Source organism: Staurois parvus, unplaced genomic scaffold (genome assembly GCF_062004578.1).
Source record: "Staurois parvus isolate SC_StPar_1 unplaced genomic scaffold, SC_StPar_1.0 ptg000028l, whole genome shotgun sequence".
Lineage (NCBI taxonomy): Eukaryota > Metazoa > Chordata > Amphibia > Anura > Ranidae > Staurois > Staurois parvus.
In genome coordinates this window covers 1-15142 of record NW_028317824.1, presented here as the reverse complement: position 1 = coordinate 15142, position 15142 = coordinate 1, and the positions used below count along the sequence as shown (strand labels likewise).

General features: G+C 55.1%; 1 protein-coding gene across 1 annotated transcript in view; it reads right to left on the bottom strand.

Moving 5' to 3' along the window:
* Nucleotides 1-14962, bottom strand: part of LOC149471129 (serine/threonine-protein phosphatase 2A 56 kDa regulatory subunit gamma isoform-like) — a 47867-nt gene extending 32905 nt beyond the window's left edge. The window contains exons 1-3 of the mRNA XM_089656848.1: nt 14834-14962; nt 9738-9839; nt 163-235 (exon numbers count right to left, since the gene is read on the bottom strand). Of these exons, the coding sequence (XP_089512974.1) occupies nt 163-235; nt 9738-9839; nt 14834-14919 (261 nt within the window). The 5' untranslated portion in view covers nt 14920-14962. The remainder of the gene's footprint in view (nt 1-162; nt 236-9737; nt 9840-14833) is intronic.
* Nucleotides 14963-15142: the final 180 nt, after the last annotated feature.

Genomic DNA, 15142 nt, shown 5'->3' with positions numbered 1-15142 from the left:
TCCCTGAGGAGAGAGCGCCACCGTCAGCCAATCAAAACACGCAGCTCTGAGGGGGTTGAAGCATCGTCAAGGGGAGTGCAACATTCGCAAAGTCTAGCCAACATGGCTTCATTATCGGGTCCAGACACCACAGATGCATTATGGGAGTCCAGGAGTCCTCACCTGGGGGTTGGATTTGGCGAGGTTTTCGATTTTAACCCAAGCTTCTTCTCTCTCTTTCAGCTTTAGCTTCTCCCTGCAACACAAAACAAGAAGTGAGCGCCTTGCGTGGAAGGATGGCCACAGACGGGAGGAGATCTCATGGAGGTGAGGGATCTGACCACTGATGGCCACAGACGGGAGGAGATCTCATGGAGGTGAGGGATCTGACCACTGATGGCCACAGACGGGAGGAGATCTCATGGAGGTGAGGGATCTGACCACTGATGGCCACAAATGGGAGCAGATCTCATGGAGGTGAGGGATCTGACCACTGATGGCCACAGACGGGAGGAGATCTCATGGAGGTGAGGGATCTGACCACCGATGGCCACAGACGGGAGGAGATCTCATGGAGGTGAGGGATCTGACCACCGATGGCCACAGACGGGAGGAGATCTCATGGAGGTGAGGGATCTGACCACCGATGGCCACAGACGGGAGGATATCTCATGGAGGTGATGGCCACAGATGGGAGGAGATCTCATGGAGGCAAGGGATCTGACCACCGATGGCCACAGACGGGAGATCTCATGGAGGCGAGGGATCTGACCATTGATGGGAGGAGATCTCATGGAGGAGAGGGATCTGACCACCGATGGCCACAGACAGGAGGAGATCTCATGGAGGAGAGGGATCTGACCACTGATGGCCACAGACAGGAGGAGATCTCATGGAGGAGAGGGATCTGACCACCGATGGCCACAGACAGGAGGAGATCTCATGGAGGAGAGGGATCTGACCACCGATGGCCACAGATGGGAGGAGATCTCATGGAGGCGAGGTATCTGACCACCTCTATAGCATGGGGGGCTCAACCTGCAGCCCTCCAGGCGTTGAGGAAGTTCCATAAGGCATTGCAAGACTGACAGTTACAAGCATGACTCCCAAAGGCAGAGGCATGATGGGACTTGTAGTTCCGCAACAGCTGGAGGGCCGCAGGTTGAGCTCCCATGCCTTGCAGGCCTTACATGGAACTCACAAATGTCACATTACAGCTGACTGGTCCTTGACAGATCGCGCCACTGCGCAGCCCCACGGACGCACGAGAGTCCCGCCCGGCTGTCAATCTGCTATAGGCCGGGTGGGACACTTGCTGCTGTGACTGGGCGTCATATGACGTCCTATCAAAACGCTCTGCTCACATGGCCACAGTGCGATCTGTCACAGACTGTATCCACGGGACACAACCAATGACATATCACTACACCGGCCCGTTGCCAGTGTCATGTGATCGCTGTGACCAATCACAGCAGATCACATGTCAATTGTATACAATGAAGGGCTTCCTGTCATACCATCCATTGTATAGAATTATGACTGGTCACGGCAGTCACATGATACAGACAGGGCCAATCACAGCCCATCTTTATCATGTGATCAGCTTTGCCCAATCACAACAAAAGACTGAATGAATCCATTTCATTCAGTAACAATGATGGCGAATATCAATGAAATACATCGGTATCAGCAATCATAATGTGTTAAAAAAATAATAAAAATCCCGATCACTCGCCCAGAGGAGTTCCGTGTTACTATGGTAACGTATTGCTTTGGTCACCGTGCGCTGAAAAATAAAATAGTAAAAAAAAGAATAAATGTAATAAAAAAAAATAATAGAAACATTTGAAAAAAAAAAATACAAAATTCAATTATTATTTTCACCAAAGAAATGTAGCAGAATACATCTTGGCCTAAATTTATGAAGAAATGTTATTTAGTTGCAAAATTTTATAACCGAAACGAAGAAAAGTGCATTTTGTTTTTCAAAAGTTTCAGGGTGCTTTTTGTTTTATTTAGAAAAAAAAAAAAAATTCTGTGGTGATTAACTTGTTGCCGACCGCAGATATCCGAATGACGGCTGCACCGCGGCCGGCCAGTTCTGAGTGGACATCATATGACGTCCCCCCAGAACGTGCTCTCCTGCGCCCCAGGGGGCGCGCACCCGGCGATCTCCGTGATCGGTGTCCTACACAGCTGATCACGTGATGTGGTAAAAGGCCAATCACAGCGGCCTTTTACCACGTGATCAGCGGTGTCCAATGACACGCTGATCAGAGGGAAATGCAAGTGCCGGTTCTCGGCTGCACTTTCCTCACGCTGTCAGATCGTGAGGAAAGTACTGCTGAGAACCGGCAGTTGTCAGAGCGAGGATCGGCACCGATCATCAGGGCACTGATCACCAGTGCCCTGATGATCGGTGCCCAGCAGTGCCACCCGCAAGTTCCGCCCACCTGTGCCCAGCAGTGCGCCCACTAGCTCCGCCCACCTGTGCCCAGCAGATCACCCACCTGTGCCCAGCAGTGCACCCACCTGTGCCACCCACCTGTGCCCAGCAGTGCAGCCCAGCAGTGCCACCAGTCAGTGCCCAGCAGTGATGCCAGTCAGTGCTGTCTATCAGTACCCATCAGTGTCACCTATCAGTGCCGCCTATCAGTGCTGCATATTAGTGCCGCCTATCCGTGACACCTCATTAGTACTGCCTATCAGTGCCCTTTAGTGCTGCCTATCAGTGCCCATCAGTGCCGCCTATCAGTGCCCATCAGTGCCGCCTATCAGTGCCCATCAGTGCCGCCTCATTAACGCACATCAGTGAAGGAGAAAAAATACCTGTTTGAAAAATTTTATAATAGAAACAAAGAAACTTTTTTTTTTTTTTCTTCAAATTTTTTGCACTTTTTGTATTTATAGCGCAAAAAGTAAAGCGCCCAGTGGCGATTAAATACCACCAAAAGAAAGCTCCATTTGTGAGAAAAAAAAGATCAAAATTTCATCTGGGTACAATGTTGCATGACCGCGCAATTGTCATTCAAAGTGCGACAGCGCTGAAAGCTGAAAATTGGCCTGGGGGGGGGGGGGGGGGGGGGGGGAGTGCCCGGTAGGCAAGGGGTTAAGATGTTTTGGCTGCATTAGTTTTCTTTTTAGCAAGCACAGAACATATCTGTAAGGAAGATCCTGCCAGAAATGTGGGGTCCTCACCACTTCCTGAGAGCAGCGTTGGAGGGATTTACCGTTTCTCTACTAAGGGCAATTTTAATTTTTTTTGCATACATGTTAAAAACTGCATTTTTAACCCTCCCAAAAGTACATATTTTCTGAAAGCAGAGTCCTCGGAGAATGCAATGGAGGTAGATGCAATTTTTTTGGCACACAGTATTTGTCCACCTATTTGTCACACGAATATTTTCAGGAAAAAATGAATTTTAGTGAAAACACGGAAATATTATACAACATATAAAGGATTGGATTGTGTCACGTAAATGGATGACAAACATGTGAAGCCAGAACATTGGAACCCTGGAACATTGCAAAATAGGAGAGTACCCAGAATTCTCCATAGGTGGCGCTTTAGGAGCCTTTACAGGTCATCAGTTTAGAGTTCTCCATGAATTCGGGCCCCGGAATTATTTCTGTCGCACCGACATTCGTGGCGATACCTCACACGTGGCACAACTGAGCTTTACATGCATGTGCTCGCCCTAGGCTGCGCTTATTTACATACGGCGTGTACGAGGGGTGACGGGGTACTGTAACAAAATGTATTTGGATTATATTTATTTTATATAAAAATGCAGATTTTTGGGGGGATTTAACCATTTGGCAACCGGGATACAGCCGAATGATGGGTCCAGTTCTGGGAGAGCGTCATATGACATCCTCCCAGAACACGCCTTCCTGCGCACCCCCGGTGATCTCCGTGATCGCTGTATCCTATGGACACAGCTGACCATGTGATGTGGTAAAACGGCCAATCACAGCGGCATTCTACCACGTGATCAGCCGTGTATAAAAAGACACAGCAAATCACCAGTAAATACAAGTGCTGCACTTTCCACGCACTGTCACAGCATGAGGTAAGTACTGCCGATAACCGGCAACTGATGATCAGTGCCACCCACCTGTGCCCATCATTGCCGTCAGTCAGTGCCCATCATTGTTGCATATCAGTGCTGCCTATCCATGCCACCTCAGTGCTGCCTATCCATGCCACCTCATCAGTGCTGCCTATCAGTGCCCATCAGTGCTGCCTATCCGTGCCACCTCCTCAGTGCTGCCTATCAGTGCCACCTCATCAGTGCTGCCTATCAGTGCCACCTCATCAGTGCTGCCTATCCGTGCCACCTCATCAGTGCTGCCTATCAGTGCCCATCAGTGCTGCCTATCCGTACCACCTCCTCAGTGCTGCCTATCAGTGCCACCTCCTCAGTGCTGCCTATCAGTGCCACCTCATCAGTGCTGCCTATCAGTGCCACCTCATCAGTGCTGCCTATCAGTGCCACCTCATCAGTGCTGCCTATCCGTGCCACCTCATCAGTGCTGCCTATCCGTGCCACCTCCTCAGTGCTGCCTATCAGTGCCTACCAGTGCTACCTATCCATGCCATCTCAGTGCTGCCTATCAGTGCCCATCAGTGCTGCCTATCAGTGCCCATCAGTGCTGCCTATCCGTGTCACCTCATCAGTGCTGCCTATCAGTGCTGCCTATCCATGCCACCTCATCAGTGCTGCCTATCCGTGCCACCTCCTCAGTGCTGCCTATCAGTGCCTACCAGTGCTACCTATCCATGCCATCTCAGTGCTGCCTATCAGTGCCCATCAGTGCTGCCTATCAGTGCCCATCAGTGCTGCCTATCCGTGCCACCTCATCAGTGCTGCCTATCCGTGCCACCTCATCAGTGCTGCCTATCAGTACTGCCTATCCATGCCACCTCATCAGTGCTGCCTATCCATGCCACCTCCTCAGTGCTGCCTATCAGTGCCCACCAGTGCTACCTATCCATGCCACCTCAGTGCTGCCTATCAGTACTGCCTATCCGTGCCACCTCATCAGTGCTGCCTATCCATGCCACCTCATCAGTGCTGCCTATCCATGCCACCTCCTCAGTGCTGCTATCAGTGCCCATCAGTTCTGCCTATCCATGCCACCTCCTCAGTGCTGCCTATCCATGCCACCTTAGTGCTGCCTATCCGTGCCACCTCATCAGTGCTGCCTATCCATGCCACCTCCTCAGTGCTGCCTATCAGTGCCTACCAGTGCTACCTATCCATGCCACCTCATCAGTGCTGCCTATCCATGCCACCTCAGTGCTGCCTATCCATGCCACCTCAGTGCTGCCTATCCATGCCACCTCATCAGTGCTGCCTATCCATGCCACCTCATCAGTGCTGCCTATCCATGCCACCTCATCAGTGCTGCCTATCCATGCCACCTCATCAGTGCTGCCTATCCATGCCACCTCATCAGTGCTGCCTATCCATGCCACCTCATCAGTGCTGCCTATCCATGCCACCTCATCAGTGCTGCCTATCAGTGCCCATCAGTGCTGCCTATCAGTGCCCATCAGTGCTGCCTATCTGTGCCCATCAGTGCTGCCTATCTGTGCCCATCAGTGCTGCCTATCTGTGCCCATCAGTGCTGCCTATCTGTGCCCATCAGTGCTGCCTATCTGTGCCCATCAGTGCTGCCTATCTGTGCCCATCAGTGCTGCCTATCAGTGCTGCCTATCTGTGCCCATCAGTGCTGCCTATCCATGACACCTCATCAGTGCTGCCTATCAGTGCCCATCAGTGCTGCCTATCAGTGCCCATCAGTGCTGCCTATCAGTGCCCATCAGTGCTGCCTATCAGTGCCCATCAGTGCTGCCTATCAGTGCCCATCAGTGCTGCCTATCAGTGCCCATCAGTGCTGCCTATCTGTGCCACCTCATCAGTGCAGATCAGTGAAGGAGAAAAATTACCGGTTTGCAAAATTTTATAACAAAGAAAATTTTTTTTTAAATTAATTTTTTTTGCTCTTTTCTTGTTTAGAACGCAAAAAATAAACCCCCCCCGAGGGGATCTAATACCACCAAAAGAAAGCTCTATTTGTGTGAAAAAACATGATAAAAATGTCATCTGGGTACAGTGTTGCACGACCGCGCAATTGTCATTCAAAGAAAGCTGAAAATTGGCCCGGGCAGGAAGGGGGTGTAAGCGCCCGGTAGGCGAGGGGTTAAGTGTGGACAGCTTGCGGCTTCCTAGCCGGGTGCCCCCTGCGCGTTTTGAATGGCCCCGCGGTCCTCTCGGACCTATCATGGGGGGGGGGTGGGGGGTTTAGGAGAACTTCTGCTTCCGATCACCTAGGTTATCACAGCAGAGTGGGTACCTGGCCCCCGGCTCCCCAAAGGTGACCATCCTGAGCGGGGGGACAAGGCCGAAAAGCAGAATTGCCCCTTTTGGGTGGAGCTCCACTTTAATAAGCTGGCAGCACTGATGGGCGATATATTTAGTTTTTGGGGTTTTTTTTGTTTCTTTTAATAGAAATTTTTGTTCATATGTGATGGTGAGAATTTTCTGTATGGGTGATCGGGTCCATAAAGCAGCTTTCTTCATATATTTATTTTATATACTTTGTAACACTTTTATTGCATCACAAGAGGGCTAAATCTGCTGTGCGACAGCATGGTCAGGTGACTGGTCCTCTTTATGGAGATATCAGGGGTCTATTAGGCCCCCAGTGTCTTCCATGGCCTCTAATGCAGCTATTGAAGCACAGATCACGCTGGAGTAGCTGCATCCTCGGCTACACTGAGAAATGACAGCGGTGACCCCGGGCGTGGCACGTCCCTCCTGGGGTCACTTGTCATAGGAGGGATTGGGGAATGGCTGTTCCTCGAGTTGCTCCTGCGCTCTGTTTCCCCCAGACCTGAGAGCCGCAGGACTACAAGTTCCATCATGCCTCTGCAAGTCAAAGCTGTAACTGTCAGTTTTGTAATCTTTGCAATGCCTCATGGGAAATGTAGTTCCACAACAGCTAGAGAGCCGCAGGTTGCCTACCCCTGTCCCAGACCATGGCTTCCCTGAGGAATGAGGGGGATGGTAACCTCTGTGCCCCATAAATGTCATCTCACCGATGTCTAGAGCCAACCGGATCACTCTGATCAGAAGCAAGCTGTCAGTAGCAGACCACCCGCCTGCCATGCGTTTATAGACGCACCTCTGTAGACGAGGGGTTACCAGTCCTGTCTTCCTTCCGTAATCCACCAATCTCCTCATTCCCAATGTAATGGAGAAGACATGTCCCGCCCAGGTGACAGCCATGGCTCCTCCCTCCACATATACAGCAGAAGACTGATGAGGTGATCTCTATACTCGTCAGAAGATTTCCATCCAGCCCACCTGCCCAGTCTGAGTACTGCAGACGGATCACATGTGCCTGGCGTGTATGCTGAACGATCCCGTCACATGTGCCTGGCGTGTATGCTGAACGATCCCGTCACATGTGCCTGGCGTGTATGCTGAACGATCCCGTCACATGTGCCTGGCCTGTATGCTGAACGATCCCGTCACATGTGCCTGGCGTGTATGCTGAACGATCCCGTCACATGTGCCTGGCGTGTATGCTGAACGATCCCGTCACATGTGCCTGGCGTGTATGCTGAACGATCCCGTCACATGTGCCTGGGGTGTGTGCTGAACGATCCCGTCACATGTGCCTGGCGTGTGTGCTGAACGATCCCGTCACATGTGCCTGGCGTGTATGCTGAACGATCCTATCACATGTGCCTGGCGTGTATGCTGAACGATACCGTCACATGTGCCTGGCGTGTATGCTGAACGATCCCGTCACATGTGCCTGGCGTGTATACTGAACGATCCCATCACATGTGCCTGGCGTGTATGCTGAACGATCCCGTCACAGGTGCCTGGCCTGTATGCTGAACGATACCGTCACATGTGCCTGGGGTGTATGCTGAACGATCCCGTCACATGTGCCTGGCGTGTATGCTGAACGATCCCGTCACATGTGCCTGGCGTGTATGCTGAACGATCCCGTCACATGTGCCTGGCGTGTATGCTGAACGATCCCGTCACATGTTCCTGGGGTGTATGCTGAACGATCCCGTCACATGTGCCTGGCGTGTATGCTGAACGATCCCGTCACATGTGCCTGGCGTGTATGCTGAACGATCCCGTCACATGTGCCTGGCGTGTATGCTGAACGATCCCGTCACATGTGCCTGGCGTGTATGCTGAACGATCCCGTCACATGTGCCTGGCGTGTATGCTGAACGATCCCGTCACATGTGCCTGGCGTGTATGCTGAACGATCCCGTCACATGTGCCTGGCGTGTATGCTGAACGATCCCGTCACATGTGCCTGGCGTGTATGCTGAACGATCCCGTCACATGTGCCTGGCATGTATGCTGAACGATCCCGTCACATGTGCCTGGGGTGACCCCTGAACCTCCCACAAGACTCGCCCCCTCAGTGCAGACTCCTCCCATCTTCTGTTCTCTCTCACTCAGTAAAGGAAGATTCAGACTTCCTGATTTGGCAGCATGAAGAATACGTTGTCCTCGTGGTGTCAGGACGGGTCCTTCAGGTGACAACCCCTCCCCCCCCCCCTCCCGCCATTGGCTGTATACTAACTCTGCAGTATATAGGTTACACCCTCCTGCTGATGAAGCACCCAATGAGGACATCACTTCTGCCCATCCTTCAGCCCGGCCTCCACACACCCCGATGGTGGCAAGCAGAGCCCGGCCTCCACACACCCCGATGGCGGCAAGCAGAGCCCGGCCTCCACACACCCCGATGGTGGCAAGCAGAGCCCGGCCTCCACACACCCCGATGGCGGTAAGCAGAGCCCGGCCTCCACACACCCCGATTGCAGTAAGCAGAGCCCAGCCTCCACACACCCTGATGAAGGTAAGCAGAGCCCGGCCTCCACACACCCCGATGGAGGTAAGCAGAGCCCGGCCTCCACACACCCCGATTGCAGTAAGCAGAGCCCGGCCTCCACACACCCCGATGACGGTAAGCAGAGCCCGGCCTCCACACACCCCGATGGCGGTAAGCAGAGCCCGGCCTCCACACACCCCGATGGCGGTAAGCAGAGGCCGGCCTCCACACACCCCGATGGCGGTAAGCAGAGGCCGGCCTCCACACACCCCGATGGCGGTAAGCAGAGCCCGGCCTCCACACACCCCGATGGCGGTAAACAGAGCCCGGCCTCCACACACCCCGATGGCGGTAAGCAGAGCCCGGCCTCCACACACCCCGATGGAGGTAAGCAGAGCCCGGCCTCCACACACCCCGATGGAGGTAAGCAGAGCCCGGCCTCCACACACCCCGATGGAGGTAAGCAGAGCCCGGCCTCCACACACCCCGATGGTGGTAAGCAGAGCCTGGCCTCCACACACCCCGATGGCGGTAAGCAGAGCCCGGCCTCCACACACCCCGATGGCAGTAAGCAGAGGCCGGCCTCCACACACCCCGATGGCGGTAAGCAGAGCCCGGCCTCCACACACCCCGATGGCGGTAAGCAGAGGCCGGCCTCCACACACCCCGATGGCGGCAAGCAGAGCCCGGCCTCCACACACCCCGATGGCGGCAAGCAGAGCCCGGCCTCCACACACCCCGATGGCGGCAAGCAGAGCCCGGCCTCCACACACCCCGATGGCGGTAAGCAGAGGCCGGCCTCCACACACCCCGATGGCGGTAAGCAGAGCTCTGAGCAGACAAAGGAGGACGGGAATGTAAAAGGCAGAACTTACTTTTGTTTCTCTGCTTTGAACTGCTGAGTGCAATCATCGAAAAGTTTTTGGTTCATTTCCATAAACAGCTTCAAGGCGTTGTAGATGAGTCCATGGATGGTCCTAGGAAGGTGGAGACACAAGGAGACATCAGAGATGACGGGAAATCTGTGATGATGGAGCCAAAATAATCCCCAAACAGCCAACAAATCTCATTACTCATCCCCTGTACAGTGCAGGAAATCCTCATAATAACTGCCTGCCTGGGCTTCAGCTTTAGGGCCCCGACACTCGGGGCCACCTAGGTGCAGGAGGGACAGGAGAAACGTAGAGTGTTCGGCCCCATGCCTGTCAGAGTCTGTGGGAGGCTGAACGCTGGACGAGGCCGAACGCTGGACGAGGCCGAACGCTGGACGAGGCCGAACGCTGGACGAGGCTGAACGAGGCCGAACGAGGCCGAACGCTGGACGAGGCTGAACGAGGCCGAACGAGGCTGGACGAGGCCGAATGCTGGACGAGGCTGAACGAGGCCGAACGCTGGACGAGGCCGAACGCTGGATGAGGCCGAACGCTGGACGAGGCTGAACGAGGCCGAAAGCTGGACGAGGCTGAACGAGGCCGAATGCTGGACGAGGCTGAACGAGGCCGAACGCTGGACGAGGCCGAACGCTGGACGAGGCTGGACGAGGCCGAACGCTGGACGAGGCCGAACGCTGGACGAGGCCGAACGCTGGACGAGGCCGAACGCTGGACGAGGCCGAACGCTGGACGAGGCCGAACGAGGCTGGACGAGGCCGAACGCTGGACGAGGCCGAAGGCTGGACGAGGCCGAATGCTGGACGAGGCCGAATGCTGGACGAGGCCGAACGCTGGACGAGGCCGAACAAGGCCGAACGCTGGACGAGGCTGAACGAGGCCGAACGCTGGACGAGGCTGAACGAGGCCGAATGCTGGACGAGGCTGAACGAGGCCGAACGAGGCCGAACGCTGGACGAGGCCGAACGCTGGACGAGGCCGAACGCTGGACGAGGCTGGACGAGGCCGAACGCTGGACGAGGCCGAACGCTGGACGAGGCTGAACGCTGGTGGTACCAGTTTTAGGCCCTTATGCGTCTATGGAAGGTCTTCTGCGCTGTTGACCTTCATCCCGGAACACAGAGGGCCCTAAAAGTGATCAGTCAGTACAGCTCCAACCTGCCATAGACTGACCGGCAGCAGGTAGAGGGCTGTACACTGAACCTGTCCCTCCTGGGTGCACTGCACCTCCATAGCCCCATATGTCAGGGGCCTTCAGTGTGTAATCCGGGTCACAAATGTCAGGCCGGCCCGACAGGTGGAGCAAATCCAGGGAACTATATGAGTTCTCTGTATGAAGAACGTCCTGGGCTTCCTCTGTGCTGTGACCCACAGGATCACCAATCCTCCCACAGGATCACCAATCCTCCCACTGGAGCTTCTGCTCTTCACCGCCCCTCCCGATAGACCCGTCTGCTGGCTCGCCGCCACCCCCTTCCGGTGGACATTCTGCTCTTCGCCGCCCCTCCCGGTGGGTTGTCTGCTCTTCACCGCCCCTCCCGGTGGGTTGTCTGCTCTTCACCGCCCCTCCCGGTGGACCGTCTGCTCTTCACCGCCCCTCCCGGTGGACCGTCTGCTCTTCACCGCCCCTCCCGGTGGGTTGTCTGCTCTTCACCGCCCCTCCCGGTGGGTTGTCTGCTCTTCACCGCCCCTCCCGGTGGGTTGTCTGCTCTTCACCACCCCTCCCGGTGGGTTGTCTGCTCTTCACCGCCCCTCCCGGTGGATTGTCTGCTCTTCACCGCCCCTCCCGGTGGATTGTCTGCTCTTCACCGCCCCTCCCGGGGGATTGTCTGCTCTTCACCGCCCCTCCCGGTGGATTGTCTGCTCTTCACCGCCCCTCCCGGTGGATTGTCTGCTCTTCACCGCCCCTCCCGGTGGATTGTCTGCTCTTCACCGCCCCTCCCGGTGGATTGTCTGCTCTTCACAGCCACTCCCATTGGGTTGTCTGCTCTTCACCGCCCCTCCCGGTGGACCGTCTGCTCTTCACAGCCACTCCCGGTGGGTTGTCTGCTCTTCACCGCCCCTCCCGGTGGACCGTCTGCTCTTCACAGCCACTCCCGGTGGGTTGTCTGCTCTTCACCGCCCCTCCCGGTGGACCTTCTGCTCTTTCTCATAATGGTCTTAATTTGAAGTAACCATTAAAATGCATATTTCATGAATCAACTGCCAATGTGTAAACATTACCACACAAACATCATTTTGGGTATTAAAGGATATTGTTTTCTCGTCATGGATTTAAAAAAAAAAAACCCGCTGCTCCCAGAAGTGAGCGTTGGACCAAGCAGACTAGATCACATGGTCTCTACCATCGGGGCACTGTGGGTGTTTCACATTACAAGAGACTGCAGCCAGTTTGTTGCAGGCAGACTGACGTTTTTCGTAGGCTTGCAGTGGGAAGAGGATCAGAAAGGCAAAATATATTCCAATCCAAAGAGGAAAGAAGGAAGTAGAATGTTATAGGCGGGCAATGCAGACGACGGCAGTATTGATTCCTGTGAAGGATTCACTGACAGATTCACTTTGAATGAAGCCGTCCGGACAGAAACGTGGTAACTGCCATTGCTGCGTTCTCCAGAACTGCCATCCTGATCAAGGACTAAATATCTGCTGATCGACCCAAAGAGAGACTGCAAAATACAGACCTAAATCTCTGGTGACACTCGGGCTCCCCGCCACCTAACAAGCAATCCACCACTAAAGAGTTGGGTTCTTGGTGACCTAATAGCGGCTCCAGACTCCCTCTGGCTCTCGGCCCGGCAGGAGGTTCGCATGGCCCGTCATTATCCAGGAAATGTGTTCCGGCAGAGGCAGCCAATTAGTATCTCTTCCTGAACAGAGTTCCTGGATGACGGCAGCGGCCATGTAACCTCCCAGCTATGGACAGAGCCCAGATCTGAGGATGGAGGCCGGAACAGGGGATGGAGGGGAGCCCGGAACAGCGGACGGAGGGGAGCCCGGAACAGCGGACGGAGGGGAGCCCGGAACAGCGGACGGAGGGGAGCCCGGAACAGCGGACGGAGGGGAGCCCGGAACAGCGGACGGAGGGGAGCCCGGGACAGCGGACGGAGGGGAGCCCGGGACAGCGGACGGAGGGAGCCCGGGACAGCGGACGGAGGGAGCCCGGGACAGCGGACGGAGGGAGCCCGGGACAGCGGACGGGGGAGCCCGGGACAGCGAACGGGGGGAGCCCGGGACAGCGAACGGGGGGAGCCCGGGACAGCGGACGGAGGGGAGCCCGGGACAGCGGACGGAGGGGAGCCCGGGACAGCGGACGGAGGGGAGCCCGGAACAGCGGACGGAGGGGAGCCCGGAACAGCGGACGGAGGGGAGCCCGGAACAGCGGACGGAGGGGAGCCCGGAACAGCGGACGGAGGGGAGCCCGGAACAGCGGACGGAGGGGAGCCCGGAACAGCGGACGGAGGGGAGCCCGGAACAGCGGACGGAGGGGAGCCCGGGACAGCGGACGGAGGGAGCCCGGGACAGCGGACGGAGGGAGCCCGGGACAGCGGACGGAGGGAGCCCGGAACAGCGGACGGAGGGGAGCCCGGAACAGCGGACGGAGGGGAGCCCGGAACAGCGGACGGAGGGGAGCCCGGAACAGCGGACGGAGGGGAGCCCGGAACAGCGGACGGAGGGGAGCCCGGAACAGCGGACGGAGGGGAGCCTGGAACAGCAGACGGAGGGAGCCTGGAACAGCAGACGGAGGGAGCCTGGAACAGCGGACGGAGGGAGCCTGGAACAGCGGACAAGGGGAGGCCTGGAACAGCGGACGGAGGGGAGCCTGGAACAGCGGACGGAGGGGAGCCTGGAACAGCGGACGGAGGGGAGCCTGGAACAGCAGACAAAGGGAGCCTGGAACAGCGGACAAAGGGAGCCTGGAACAGCGGACGGAGGGGAGCCTGGAACAGCGGACGGAGGGGAGCCTGGAACAGCGGACGGAGGGGAGCCTGGAACCGCGGACGGAGGGGAGCCTGGAACAGCAGACGGAGGGGAGCCTGGAACCGCGGACGGAGGGGAGCCTGGAACAGCGGACGGAGGAGACGAAGAAATCCGATGACAGAAAATAGAACCCAATGAGCCGATTCTTCTACTTCCACCATCCTGTAGACCATCAGCTGATCTATGTATTTCGAGGTCCCCGTTGTGATGAAAGCCCAGCTCTGGCCTCGGCCACCCCGTCCTTCAGTGCTGCTCCCATGTAAATCCCCTCTTTGTTCTCACTAGTAAAAGGAGCAAATTGGAAGATTTCTCTCCATTCTCGATCTGATGACAAATCAAACTTAATAGCCAACGATCCTGCCAGAAACCCGGAGCACACCTAGCTTCCTGTAGTGACATGACAACGCTGCCCTGAGATCCCGAGCAACATATGTCATGGAGATGAGAAAAGGGGAAGAGCTTCTGTGCCTTACTATTGCAGGCCATAGATGGGTCGAAAATTGGCAGATTTTCGCACCATTAATGGGTTAATTGGTCGGCCGTTTTTTAATGCAAAAATCTGCACGGAGGAGGAGGAGGAGGAGGAGGGAGGAGGATGAAAAATTCCAGTCCGCTATTATATTTTATATGAAAGTCTTGCGGTTGCAACAATGTATCCATTTGTATCCAAATAAAACCATCTGTAATGGATACATTGTTGCAACCGCAAGACTTTTTCATGTCAAATATAATAGCGGATCTCTGCAGGGACAGAAGTGATTAAAGGCCGGCCGCAGACGGGACGAAAATAGGCCGATTTTTTTCACCTTGGTGGAATGTCAGCCTATTGAACAACCGATTTTTTTTTTTTTTTCAAAAAAAAAAAAGCCGGTTTTTGACCCATCTATGGCCTGCATAGGTCTACAGATCTACAAATTATCATGAAATACACAACAAAGGATTCTCAAAGCACTACGGGTCACCTACAGAGGAAATGGGGAAACCACCCGGATGACCATCAAACACCTTCTACATTCTATACAAGCCCGGCTATGACCGACGATGAACTTTACCCCGACCGGGATACACGGAGCATCACAGGCCCAGAAACACCGTTCTCTTACTTGTTCCAATGTGTCTTGGAGTTCCGGTACAATGATGGGAACATAATGGGGAGGATTTTAGCTGCGTTATCGCTGATTAGACTCATGATGTATTCGTTGTTCCAGTAATATAACGCTCGCTCCGCCACCTGGAACAGAACACAGGAACTAATACCCCAAATATTCCACTTCTATCGCCTGAAAAATAATACGACTTACATGAAGGGAGGAAGAGAGAGGATTTCAGAATGTGTTAGAAAGTGAAGAAAACACCACAATCCACCCCTCCCCCCCACTATACCACCAGGTATTACCCCATACCTACCTATA